This window comes from Dufourea novaeangliae, unplaced genomic scaffold, assembly GCF_001272555.1.
Source record: "Dufourea novaeangliae isolate 0120121106 unplaced genomic scaffold, ASM127255v1 scaffold141, whole genome shotgun sequence".
Lineage (NCBI taxonomy): Eukaryota > Metazoa > Arthropoda > Insecta > Hymenoptera > Halictidae > Dufourea > Dufourea novaeangliae.
The window spans coordinates 191,183-205,406 of NW_015374017.1; the positions used below are offsets into that span (position 1 = coordinate 191,183).

General features: G+C 41.6%; 1 protein-coding gene across 1 annotated transcript in view; it reads left to right on the top strand.

The window, feature by feature from the left end:
- LOC107188866 overlaps nt 1-9,743 on the top strand; it is a 73,987-nt gene extending 64,244 nt beyond the window's left edge. Inside the window, exons 3-7 of the mRNA XM_015577246.1 lie at nt 2,953-3,408; nt 5,076-5,282; nt 6,514-6,698; nt 7,428-7,901; nt 8,571-9,743. Coding sequence (XP_015432732.1) covers nt 2,953-3,408; nt 5,076-5,282; nt 6,514-6,698; nt 7,428-7,901; nt 8,571-9,743 — 2,495 coding nt within the window. The remainder of the gene's footprint in view (nt 1-2,952; nt 3,409-5,075; nt 5,283-6,513; nt 6,699-7,427; nt 7,902-8,570) is intronic.
- Nucleotides 9,744-14,224: the final 4,481 nt, after the last annotated feature.

Below are 14,224 nucleotides of genomic sequence, written 5' to 3' on the forward strand. Positions count from 1 at the left end.
TAATTGTTGCGTTATCCGCACCCTATTTGACTGTTACTCTCCTTTCATTATCATCGGACACGAAACTCTATTCGAAACTAAATAACATATAATTTGGCTGAATTCCAGGTGCCTGGCCACCATACTAACGCGCCTAGAGAATTCGATTTTAATTGCACGGGAGCATCGTTAGCGGCGCATTACGCCGGAATAAAACCACGCTGTGGAGCCGAAGGAGGCTGCTATTAATAATCGCTAATTAGATAACGTTAATATACAGCGCCAGGATAATTATAATGAAATTAGGCATAAATGAAATGTACTTCTAGTATACACTGAGTCGAAAAAGTCTTCACAAACCTTTTCAAACGGAAAAACTTTTTTGAAAATTCGACCAAGCGACTTGGGTTTTGTTGTGAAGTTAGAAGAATTAGTTTACCAAATGATGTGACTATTAATGTCACCAAATAGTCAACCAGTATTTGTTTGGGTGGTTATAATTGGGATATCAGTAATTCAATAGAACATGTTTTACGAGTGTCAGTAGTAACTTTCAAGATATATTTTTAAAACTAATAAATTTATACACAAAAGTAGAGGTCCAGAAAATTCCAACAAATTTACCCTTCAATTAAACATATTAAATAATAATAAATACAAATAAAAACTTATGTTTTTGGTCAGTTAATACAAAAATTATACAATAATGTCCGTGTCATTTCTTAAAGTGTTAGTAATTGGATTTTTCGTTAATATCTCGTTAACAAAGCCTCGGATAACATTTTTGCTAAGGAAAAACTTGTTCCAAATCACCTCACAAGTGACCCACTTCAGGGAACTACAACACTTTTATTACACCCTGTATATGTACTTCTTTACCTCGAATATTTGTCTTTTTCACAACGAATGACAGTTCATTAAGCATCGATCTCCACCGCTTCGTGTCCATAATTGATGAATTGTCATTTCGTAATTGGAAGCCTCCAATTAAACCACAGCGTTAAAACAACGCGACCGTTCCTCCTGCGATGTTAAGCAAAATTAGAGACCGTCACAATCATTTCTAATTACAGACCGCGTCTCCGCTAATATGTAATTTCCATATATTTTGTTTTTCTCTCCGTTCTTTCGCGAAACACTTTGCATTCCGCGCGGTGGCGTGTTCCCACGCGTAAAAGCTGGAGCAGGTACGGTTTCACCGCTACCGAGGATGCAAAACTAGCACACCAGAACAAATCTCTGCTTCCCCCTGATGCCAGTTAACAATGCTTAATTAACGTTTTAAACGTTCGACGGTGCGATGATCCGTAATCACGCTAGCAGAGAGAGAGATAGAGATATGTAATTTCGAGTCGGATGAAAACAGAAAATTTCGACGAACCACAGAACGAAGGAGGAGGGGACGTCGTCTTTACGGCGAAATTGAAGTCTTTGATGCTTCCGATCACGTTTTAAGGTGACTTTCCAACCCCCAAGTAGAACCCACCGTTCTCATACATATATCTGGTCCACCCCACGAAAAAGACTATGGATTATTCTAAGCTCACGACAATACTCCGTGGGACTCCGAAATTCCTCGTGGTATCCGCGTGCTCGGAATATTTAATGATCACGGGGACGCACAATGTCCTAACGACACACCGTCTTTGTCGTCGGGGAGGATGTCCCGAAAGTATAAGGCAATATTATCTGTTGCAACCTAACCACAGATAAGCTACGTACTAAGTAATAAGGATTAAGCTGCGTATACACTGTATAGCATAACACGTTATACAGGGTGCAGCATTTGAGTTGACACATGAAAATGTAAAATAAAGCATTTCATAGGAAAGTATTTTAGACAGAAGTTGTTTGGTTTTGAGGGGGAAGAGAAAAATCCAAACCAACTCCAATCCAATCCAACCAGTTTCGCTCGTATTTTCAACAATTAATATCTCATAAACGAAGCTACAAATGTAATTTCGTCATTTTTGATTTTCGTTTTAGTTTGACGTGTATAATAATTAGACTGTAGCTGTTTATGCATTTATAGCATCTTTTAACTTGAGAAATGCAGTAAAAGATTTTAATAAAGTTTAAATCTACTTTGTATTACTATTGCCGAAGTAAAGCCTCTAACAGAGAATTAAAAATTCTGCTCCATTTTAATTTTTAGATTTTAGTATCTGGAATTGTGAATTCCAAGTGTCCTATTTTATAAAAATATTTTTATTATAATCCTGTACACTGATCTGTATCCCTTCGAGCCTGAAAATGGAGTTCGATGTGGGACTCGACCACGTTAAAGCCTTCAATCCCGTGAATACGTTTCGGTGGTTCAACTGTCTTGGGATTATACAGAACAATCTCCGTTACAAAGGGCTCGGCTGAATTTCCACCGACCGATCTTCTGTCCCTCTCTCACACTCTCGATAGCCTTGCAATTGGGTAGTACCATTGAAATTTGAAATTAAAATTCATTGGGATATAGCCGTCCGAGACGATAGTGTCTGAATCGTTCATTTCCATAGATATTGAAAGCTCGACTATCTGTGACCCAACGAAAATGACTCTATCCTGACTAATATTACCCTAGATGTCAAGTCAATTTTCAATATTCCGCTTCATCGATCCAATTGAATCACCAAGAAGTCATTTGTGACTAATAATTATCGCACATCAGGGACAAGTCCCAGACATGTCCAAAAGTGATCCGCTTAGCGTGGAATGAGTCACCCAAGCGTCTGGTTTCAACCCTACTGGTTCAACCAGGTAAAACCATACCGCGTTGCAATCTCCAATCCCAGTCGCGAGTAGCAAACAGTAGAATGCAAAAGCTACCGCCCATTCAATTTCTTCTATTCCCACAATCTGAATCGTGGGGCATTAGCTCGAGAAGGGGTCTGTCCCTCCTTATAATTTCCAACTCGTCACACTGACGTTCGTTCTATCCAGCTACAATTCTCTTATTCCTATTTTCTTTCATTTTTCCAGGGGACATCGAGGATTGCCTGGTCGCCCCGGTCGCCCAGGGACAATTCACGCCGCTCCCGGAAGCCCTTTGTTGGGCGATCCTCGAGCTAACGTCGCAGAGACAAGCGGCGACTCTGGACACGCTCAGGTCCGCTCTACGTAACGCTTTCCCGGCGATGCAACGGCCGAGCCGTGAGCTCGTCTACGACGCCCTCGCGAAGCTGATGCAGGAACGGAAGATTTATCATACGTCACAGGGCTATTTCGTCGTCACGCCCGAGACCAGGAGGCTCAGACGGGACTCGAGTAACTCCAGACGATGCTCCAGGGAGGTGAACGGCACGAGGGGTCAGGGGGGTATGCTGATGACCAACGACGAGGCGATGGCGCTCGTGCACGGGGAGATGCTGACCCTGAGGGACGGCGATGTCACGCATCAGGCCGTTCAGACGAACCTCGCGGACGTGATTTGTGGAGGTGAACGACCGAACGTTTCGTCCCGGTGCCTTTTTTTCATAGACAATACTGCCCTCCTTAGCTAAAATTTTCCTATAATTTGTCGTTTTTCAAGATTTTTTTTCAAGATTTTTCGAAATATTTCGGATGTACTTTTCACTTTGCAATTTAAAGTGGCTCATACAAGTGGTCAATTCAAAGGGTTAAAGCTTCGATGAGACTCGAGCTTTATAGATCACTGTACAAAACTAGTTGAGCACGTGGTTGCGCATATTCGTTGCACGAGTATCCCAGGAGTAGCAGTTCGCTAAGCTCTCAGCGCACACGCTTCGGGACCCTTTTCTCTCTTTTGGACTCGATGGACGAGTCCGGTGGTTGGTGGTGCCGTTTATGTTGTCGTCGTCCTTGGCTCCCAGGCAGCAGAACCCGCCGGAAGACCACGCGCGAGCGCATTCCATCGATGCGCGAGGCTCGAAAAATTGTCGCGATTCGATTTAAATTACCCGCCCCGGCGACGACGTTATCTCTCGGTATTTAGAGTGGCTGTCGTTCTTCTCCACGGCCCGCCAATTTATGCCCCTCTTCTTTCGGCGTTCGCTAACGGAATTAGAAATTCAAATGGGACCTGGCCTATCGCCGCGAGGAAAACTCGATTTCTTTATCGAACAGCGTCCCTCCCCTTCTTCGGGAACCGGATATGGTAAACGATGATTTCAACACTGTACGATAATACGTGTCCTCCACGGTGGATCTTTACGCGATATCAGCTTCGCCTTAGGTATGGATGTTACCTTGTTGTTCCTGCCATTTGCTCGCATATACAGGGTGAACCACGAATCGTGAACAGTAGATATCGTTCGAAGGCGATTCGTTCGGGAGTTTGTTCGCGTTCCAACCAAGAATTGAATCGCTGTTCAACCAAAAAGTGGAACACCCTCGTTCCTGATTTTCAACAAATGTGTGTACACACAGCCAGAGGCGGTGCGCGACGACCGCGAGTGGGTTACTAGCGTGAGAATCCACTCGAGAAACGGAATAAGAGAAAAGTAGGAAGATTATATGTATACGTGTGGCGTCCCCATCCCCCCCCATACATACCCCAATGATATTCCCCTCGAGTAACGTGTGTAACGGTAGACAATGTCGTGACCAATAGCTAATATATCGGCTTTGCTAAACGCTTTCCAGGGATTGCTGTGGAGTTGTTGGCACGGTATCTCTCTTTCTGTTCCTCTCAACTATACTACAGTCCCTGGCCATGAACGTAGCCAAGATATCAGTCGGGGGGGGGGGGGGTTAATTTCGATTAATTTGGATTAATAATCCAAAAATATTAACACATCGACTGCCACAGTGAAATAGGCTGTACGTAGCCAGACACAATTTATTTTGTTTTTAAAGTCATAAATCGTTGAAAATGCTTTTGTTTTAATTGAATTTTTGAAAGAAAATTGAAGGTGACCTGGAAATAATCACGTTAAAGCTCTCTCGAAACCATGCTATACCTGATAAAAACATTTGTGATCGGACTGCTAATAACAGAGTAATCTCTACTGATCATCGTGGTTCACCCTGTATATAAACTTACGATACAAATTCCACCAAGGATGTGTAAATTGTCCAAAGAACATTTTTTATTTTGTCCACGTTATACTATGACCATGAAACTAATTTTTTCTTTTTTCCAGGTAACCCGAACGACAAGGTCCTGTTCGCGAGGTGTCGATCGATGCCGGGCCGCCTCGAGAGGCGACACTCGCTACGGCTCTGGGGATCCGCCAGGCGTTTGCACAGAAGCGGAAGTTCGCGGTCGCTGCCGCGAAGGCCGGACAGAAGCGACACATCGTCGAGCGCTGAATACGCGAGCACCGACAGCGCGCCTCATAGCCCAACCAGTGAGTCGAGTCGGGGAAGGGATTGTTTTGGTGATGGGTGATCGCTTGAATTATCAGCCTTTCCTTTCGGATCCACAATATGCGCCCCAGGCGTAGACCACACACGCGTAATTGCTCTTCGATTAAATGCAAAGCCATTCGCGAAAAAGAAAATATTTTTTTTATGGAAAAAAGAGGGAATTTTTTTGCCATATGTTATAAAGAGACAGAACAGTATGGGAACTAGGGGATTCGTGAAGAACTGAGACAAATGGAATATAAACAAGAAAATCGTGTTTCAACCCAAAAATTCCGACTGAAGAATTATGACGAACATTTATTCTGAATCACTGTTATGAAGAACCTAAATTTTAGACTGTATCAGTTTTAGTTAAGGTTTATATCAGCACCCATATCGGTTCTATAACTTGTTTGTAGGTTCCATATGAGTTCCAAAACGGTTATGGAACCGATTCACATAAGTATTGTACAGAATTTTACAGTAAATGAAATCTCTAATATGAATTTTGTATGTAAACACGTTAGAGGTCGTATGAAGGTAAACCTTGTATCTTTTTAAATGGTATCCTATAATTTTTAATGCACTACTAGATGCTACTCGTTATTCCCTACATAAACTACTAAGTCACTTATGGCGAATTAGTGGATTCAAAATTATACGATTCCATTTGGAAAAACAAAGTTGACCTTCTATAACCTCTACGCATCCACATATAATTAAGTTACTCACATCCGAAAGTGTGAGCCCTGATACAATATAACTTTTCTTTGAAACATTATTTAATATAGTCAACAGTTTCAGAAATATTCGAGTGTGTCCATTTAAATGAGGCACCCTGTATATCAATCTCCTAATTTACAAATAACGATTTAATAATCTGAGAGTTAAACAGTTAAACTGAGCACACCACTTTCATTTCAATCGCGAAGACATCTTCATACGCGACAAGTGAATTATTTAACCGGTACTTTCTCCGATGTCTCTACCATTTGTCAGAATAAAAAGTAAAAACACCTCCAGTCTGAAAGTTCTTTCGAATATTCCCTGTGTTTCCACCTCTCGTTCGCTGTAGAGGAGGAGAAACACAAAAAACCTTGCGACAACTTAACTTTCAAACATCCAGAATCGAAGCTTCTTTAGTCACCCTTAGCTGGCAAGCCCTTCCTCGATCCCCCGATATCTATCTTTCGTAAACGAACCGCGACATCCGGATCCCTCGTTTTTCTCAAGGTTTCTCCGGGATATTTTCAGAGAAAATCGGTCTGCTCTCCAGGCTGTTCCGACGCAGCACACGGAGAAAGGGCGCGCCGTTAATGGGCACGTTCAGCGCACAGTATCCCCCGACCGAGTGGTTTAACCCACGTGTCGTTCACCTACACAGCGTGGCCACGCAAACCAGAGCCGCCAGCCCTTCGGTGAGTGTGTTTTTTTTCTACCAACTTCTGGTAGTTTTCTCGAACCACATACGTGTGTATTTTTACTACCAACAGTTGGGAAATGAAAGCAAACGGGGGAGGACGATTAAATTGGATCCGTCCCAACTGTGCTTCGAGAAGATACAGTAAATCCTCGATAAGTGTTCGAAGGCTCCAACAAGGAGAGATCACCAGGTGTAACACTGACTTTTTAATGACAGTCAGCACAGTGATAGAGTTTGGAATTCTGAAGCCAATAATATTTGTTTCGGCCGCATGTGGTCATTAGCAGGAATCGAAATAAACAGTTATCTGGAATGTTACCTTTAGGAATTTCTTTAAAAAGTGTTCTCATGGAACGAACAAGTTATTTTAGAACGTCTATTATAAAAGGTCCTGTTACAGACAAATTTTTATTTTTATATCTCATCAGTAGTTTTATATCTATTCAAATTAAAACGTTGATTTTTAAGACCTTTGTTTACCTGTTCTAAAAGGAACTTACAACGAGAGCTCGTTTTTTAAAAAAGTTCCACGATCCATGTTTTAAATAGAACCTGTTAAAAAGTTCCATAACTCTTTCAATCCCTGGCCATTAGTTTATAAAATATTTAATATTCAATGCCGAGAAGGCATCGAACACTCATCGAGTATTTACTGTATAAATTTGATCAATCGAGTCTTCGACAAACCATGCAATAAAAAATAACACACACTCACGGTTTCCAGATGATGGAGGGTCTGGACCAGTCGCAGGCCAGTTTCCAAGTTTGGGACGACTCGAGCTCCGTGCGATCCGCCACATTGCCCAGGCGGCATCGACGCCAAGCCAGCGGCGATTCGTCCAGTTTACTGGCGAACTCGACCCCCAGAAGCTCCAGACGACATCGATCACCGTGCTCCACCCTGCCCCGATCGAAATGCTCCAGTTTAAGCAGATGCACGTCCAGAGCCTCTGTTCTACCGTCAACGGGCAATCAGGAATCGTATCAGCCCCGTAATCAAACGCAAAACGGCAAGAACTCGGCGAACTCGTCGCCGAGCAGAAGCGGCGGCAGTTCCGGTTCCGTTCGTACGGCGAACGCGAGTCCCGCGAAAACAGCGACCCTCGGCCGATCGAACGCTAGACAATCGAACTCACGGCGACCGAGCCACGATTCGACCGGCAGCGGTACTAAGTCGAATGGATCGCCCCAACACAAGGTAACGGAATAATCGAACACCAAATTGATAGGGCGTTTGTTGCGCATAAAAGAACATGAGGTCATTTCCCACAAAATCGATCAATTTTGGCGATCGATGTCAGGGATTTAGTTCAAAACGAAGTATGATCTAGGCCATAAAACTACTGTAAATTCTCTATGTTAGGCAAGTGGTGTTTAAATTTTAAGAAATGCATGGTCATATTTCTTGAATTCTTACCTACAATATGAGCCTTTTGGAAGGATGGAGCAATAAAAATTAGCCTCCCAAAAAGCTGTAAACCTGCATCATTTTAATCGGGAAACTCTCTCCAAGATGTTAACAAAATATTCAGTAACAGAGAACCGAAAAATAAAGTTTCATTGTTGCATCAAGACCATTCCATCAGCCTACGATGTATTATGCGCTGAAATCGTATCCTACGATTACTACTACTTCAAACATTCCCCCTCAAATTTCAAGTATTAATCGCAGATTTCCACTGCCTTGGTTCCCACGAAAGGGTATACTATTCGCTCAAGTGTAAAAAAAAAAGACTTCGAACAATTTTCTTTATGCGCAACAATTCAATCTCGTAGCCCAGAACGATTTCCACTTAAACTTCCTTAATAAAAATAAAACTAATATAATGTTTAACTCTTAAATGAAACAACCATCGATCATCGACAGATACTGCAAAAGACATCGTCCGGCCACTCGTCCCACTCCAGCGGGAAATCGATCTCCAGTGGAAAACTATCATCATCCCCGTTGAAAACGTCCACGCTACCAGTGAAGTCATCCCCGTTGAAGGTGGTCCAACAGGGTTCCCTGACACCTCTACAAGAAGCACAAAATTCCATCACGCTGCAAGTGTCCACGAACCTAACCCCAGTCAGTCCGACGCAGGAGCAACGCGCGATCCAAAACAGCGTGACACTGGCGTCGAATGCTACCAGCACCACCACGATATCCGGTTCACCTGGTACGAAGATCTACGTGCAACAGAACAACTCACCGATGAGATCGGTGATCACGTTCGAGAACGGCACGGTAAAAACAAAACTGGCCGAGAAAGAAGATTGTCGAGAGAAACAGGACCGTGAATTGCTAGGCGAGAAGATCTACAAGACCCATCGGATAGACGACGAGAAACTGTACAAAACGTCGAAGCTCGACGACGAGAAGCTGAACAAACCGGTGAAAATCGAGCGTCCGTCCTCGTTGTACGGGTCCAAAGAAACGAAACCGAGCCACATCCTCCAATCGGAGTCGGACAAAGAGAATAAACCGAAGGTCGACGAGGAGACGACGAAACTGAAGCTCACCAATCGTCTGAACAACAGTCAGGCCCATCTGATCGACGGTTCGACAAACAACATCGACAAGAATTCATTGGTGAACGATCATCCGGGCCAAACCAACACGAAGAACACCAACGACGCGATGAACAATTCCCGGAAATTGAGCCTGTCGTTGTCGAAGGACGCGTTGAGCTATCGTAATTTGCTTCGTCCCGGTTCGAAGAACAATATCGCCTCGAATCCACCGTCACCGACGAAATCGTACGACGGTTTCGGCGGTTCGTTCAACAACGTTTACATAGAAAATCTCGAGACAATGAAGCAAAGGGCGCCCCAGGGCTCCGAGCCGAATCTCGAGAAAACGGTCAGTCGAGGGGATCTGTACACGTATCCGAGTCTGAGCGACATGCAGGTACAGTTCACCAGTCTGGCCGCCCAGAAGATACTGAAGGGTTGCCCGATCAACAGCGTGGACACGTTGGTCGAGGTGAACACCGCCGCGGCCGAGAAACCGAACAATTGCGACGTCACCGTACACACCGATTTCGGACTCGTTTAACAACACAGTTCTGTGTATGGTTTTTTTTCTTTTCCTTTTTTTTTTTGTCTTTTTCGTTCGTTTTTTTTTTTTTTTTTTTTCCTTTTCTTTTAATCCGCCGCGCACGTGTCTCGTACAGTGAAAGGTTGAACTTTAGCACGAATGAACTTTGACGTAGTTGCGTGGTAGACGCGTCGAATAGCAACGGATCGAACGCTAACGAATACAGTAAGTCATCGATGAATGCTCGAAGGCTCCTTGGCACTGAATGTTCAGACGTCATCCCCACTATTTTGGGGAGGTGGTGGGGATGACGTCTGAACACTTAATAGGGATGTTCGATTCACTTCGAAAAATCGATTCCCGAATTAATTGTCGGGTCGAATCTTGAGAATCTATAAGAATTGATTAAAAAATCATAAAGAAACATATATTGCCTAGTAAATAGAGTTAAATTGGAATTAGAGGTGAAGTTAGTGTAAATTTGAAGGTTTCACGTCAGTTAGAAATTCTGTTGAAAGATACATTTAATAATTATAAATTAATTAATGATGTGTTTAAAGATTCGAAATTTACCTTCTTCCCTTTCCCAAAAAAGTTGAAAAAAGAAAAAACGATTCTCAATTCTCGGAGTAAAGAATTAATTCTCAAAAAATCGTACAGCACAGAATCGTTTCAAAAGATCGATTTTTTAACCAAACGAGTCGATTTTTTGAAGAATCGAATCAGAATCGAACATTCCTAACACTCAGTGCTGCGGGAGCCCTTGAACACTCATCGGTAATCTACTGTACTGCTTAAGCATATAGAGAGCAATTTTGTGAACCAGTTACCAGTATATATATGTATAAAATATACACACGTTCGTTGGATTTTTCACCGTTTTCCTTTCCTCAGCTGTGTGCTGTCACGCGTCTTCTGTGTGTTACCCGACAGTAGTATATTTCTTTACAATTTGGAACGATTCGCGATCATCGTATCCGTCTCGTGCTACTTTCGATCAATCGATCTATATGCTTACGCGTGCTAAAACATTCGATATAATGTTTTTTTTTTTTTGTATAAACGAAGAAGACAGCCATTCCACAGAAAGTATTCGTTTAAGCTTATTTCTAGTTGTTTAGAGAGCATATTTCAAGAATAATCCCGGTGACACACACAAGTATTCTCGGCCAGGAACCAACGCCAGTTTCCGTACATATTTTCATTTTGCGAACGAAATCTGAGACGCTCGTTGCATTTTCATTTGTTCATTTTTCCGTATCCTAGACCCCAAGGTCTTGGAAGAATTCTATGGGTATCTTTACGCTGCTCGGAACAATTAGGAGATAAGGAGAATTCTTAAGTGAACTTCCGAAAAACATTGGAAACATTGACACCTTGACATATGAAATCAAGGATTTTCAAAATTGTTCCGTAAAATCAAGTGACTAAACCTATATATTTCAAAAGCAACAAGAAAAAAGTGAAATGAAACAGATAAATATTAAAAATTAAAAATACACAACTTAAACTTTTATTTCGAGTTAAACAGATATTGTTTCAACAATTTCATTTGTGTTTACGTATCTCAAATTATTAGTCGAATAAATATAATAAGATAAATATACAATTGAATAATTCTCCAATTATTTCGAGCAGTATTCTCGTTTTACAAAAGTCTGTCGAAATTATTCCACCTTTTAACACAGATTACTCTTTGGTCATTAGACGGAAAGAAAAAACAATGCATCAAGCGAGTCAGATTTCATCGCGTCTCCGTTCGTCTTTCTTTCGTGTAATTTATCATTAATAGAATCGTCTATATAAACGGGTACCACAGCGTCGTAACGTAGGCACAGTTTTGCATCGCTTTACGAAGTTAAAGTGATTTGCTAAAGCAATATTTTCACGTACGATAGCCTGACAATTGCCTTACTCGAACGAGAGAGAGGGAGAGAAAGGGAGAGAGAGCGAACGAGCAAGCGAGCGAGAGAGAGAAAGAAAGAAAGAAACAAAAGAGATGATACATATTTTGCGCGAATCCAAATACTGCCAATTTTCTAGCGTCGACGTAGATTAACGAAAAACGTTATGGAAGACCCCCTCGAGGTCTTCGATGGATGTTGTGTAAAAAAAAAAACAGTGGTAATTTAAAGAGCACAATTCTTTCTTCTCGAATTACCCTCGTTCCCAGTCGGGACGAGCGCGTCTATAAATGGATTAGACGACATTTTTTGTTTCGGTCGATATGCCAAAGTAGAAAGGAAGCGTAGCGCAGTCAACTTTATAATAGGAATTTAAGCATAGTAATCGACTACGCGTACGCAACGGGATAGACTACGATATTAACATACAAGCGTACCACGATATTAAAATAACAAAAAGCGTACACCGCAAACACAATTATTGTATTCGCAATCAGACTACTCCCATTTTGGAAACGGGTACAATTTTTTATAAAGCGAAATTCCGCCGTCGATTCGATCACACTTTCGAGTGTAAATTTTATACGTAAATTACGCGTTCAATATACCTCTGACGACACACGGTCAAAGAAATTGTGTCGAAAAGAAGAAGATGAAAAAAGCAAAAGAAAAGTTCGATTGACGTCGTTGCTTGTAACGGGAAAGACGATCGCGGCGCTATTTTAAACGCGCGTTCCAATTCCGCGCATGCGCGATACACGTTATCATGGCGCGGAAATACGAACACGGCCTTTTTTTCGTTCGTTACACGATAGCGAGAAGATCATTGTGCCCGAGATACGAAACAGAGAAGAGGTGCATTCCCCATTCCGGAATATAAGCGGTACCATTTTATAATTAGTGCAATGGTAAATCTAAGTGCCAAAACTGTTCTCACGAGGGAAGAACCGAACTCGTACCACTCCGATTTCGGACGTACTTTTGCAGAATGGTGGTACAACGACCATTAGTTGTGGTATATAATTTCATTTACTTACATGTTTAAAATTATCGAATGTCCATGCCTAATGTTTTAAGTGTTAGCAACATGGAAGTTTCGACGTTAACGTTCTGCGAAAATACATGAAAATCGAGAGGTGTACAAATTGGGTGCTTGCCTTTATTAGTACTTAAATCGCCTTAAACCGCTCGCAACGCGACCTTGTAGCGACTCAAAGCGAACCCATCGTCGCGTTGCGAACGAATTCTTCGTTTAACGTTCGAATCACAATTATTAACCTTAAACGTAAAAACACGTAGTCGTAAGACGGCAGGTACATAAAAATAATTGAACGCCGCACTGTCGTGGGCCTGCTTTGTACATTTCATACACTGTATTGCCGATTAACCGTTAGCAATCTCGATACACCCTCAACGTCTTCCACTTTTCACGGAAATGGAAGGACACGAGCCTTTTATGCCCTTATTTCTTATGGAAAACTAACTTGTAGAGTATCAATTGTGTAATCTTGCTCTATTATAATTATAACAACGAAAGCGCATGATAATAAAAACATTAAAAAGATGTCTGTTTTGTCATTTAAACCCGTCGTCGAACAGCAAGAAATACAGAGAAACAGTTTCGTACAGTGTCATGTTTATAGCTTGGAAGAAATGAAATAGAAGACTCACCTAAAATGTAAGGTGTCAACCAGCTCGCTGCCCGTTGAGACGCTGACAATTTCATATATCTCTTACGAAATATTTCATGTCACTCCGCGTAAAGTTTACGCCGACAACTAATACCACTGATTCACTACATTTCCAGATTAAAGTTTAACACATGGCACATTAAAGCAAGGAATCAATAAAACGATAATTAGAAAAAAATAGCTTCACATGTTTCTACGACGTTGTTACCGCGAGACCAACGATTTAAAACTGACGGTTGGGCTACGAGCAGCGCCACCTACAACCGAATGGCGCGAATCCGAGATCAATTTTAACTGTAATCATCTGTAATGAAAACTTTATTATCATAATAATCGATATCTATTAAAATTAATTTTAACTTGACATTTCTATATCCAGGCCTCTTGGAAGAATTAATATTTATTTGCACAAATGCTCCTTCGTGTACTTAAATATACAAATGTTTTGATAGCTACATGTCACGTGTCAAGCCTAAATCACGTCACATTTACGCATATTATTTTTAAATTAACTTACATTTCAAAAACCCACATTTTGAGTGAAAAATCTGTTGAAATATCCTACATATTTTCACCGACTAGGTACATATAGAATAATTCTATCATACAATGCTTTTTTCTGTCTCACGATCCAGGGGCTACGTAGCCCCCTTACCAATTCAATGTCAATACCCGACGTTACCGATACAGCATGAACTCTGAGTATTCTTAAAATTAGCACAAATAGAGATCGAAGAATAGTTGGCGCGGAATATTAGTATTTCTTAACAATTTTCATCTTAAAAAATTGCTCCCAATTTGCTCCCTCCTCATCTATCCTGGATGATACAATGCTGAACATCTCCCACCGAATGTGTGATTGTTATAAACATTGCACTGCCGAGAATATTAAATTTATTGCTTA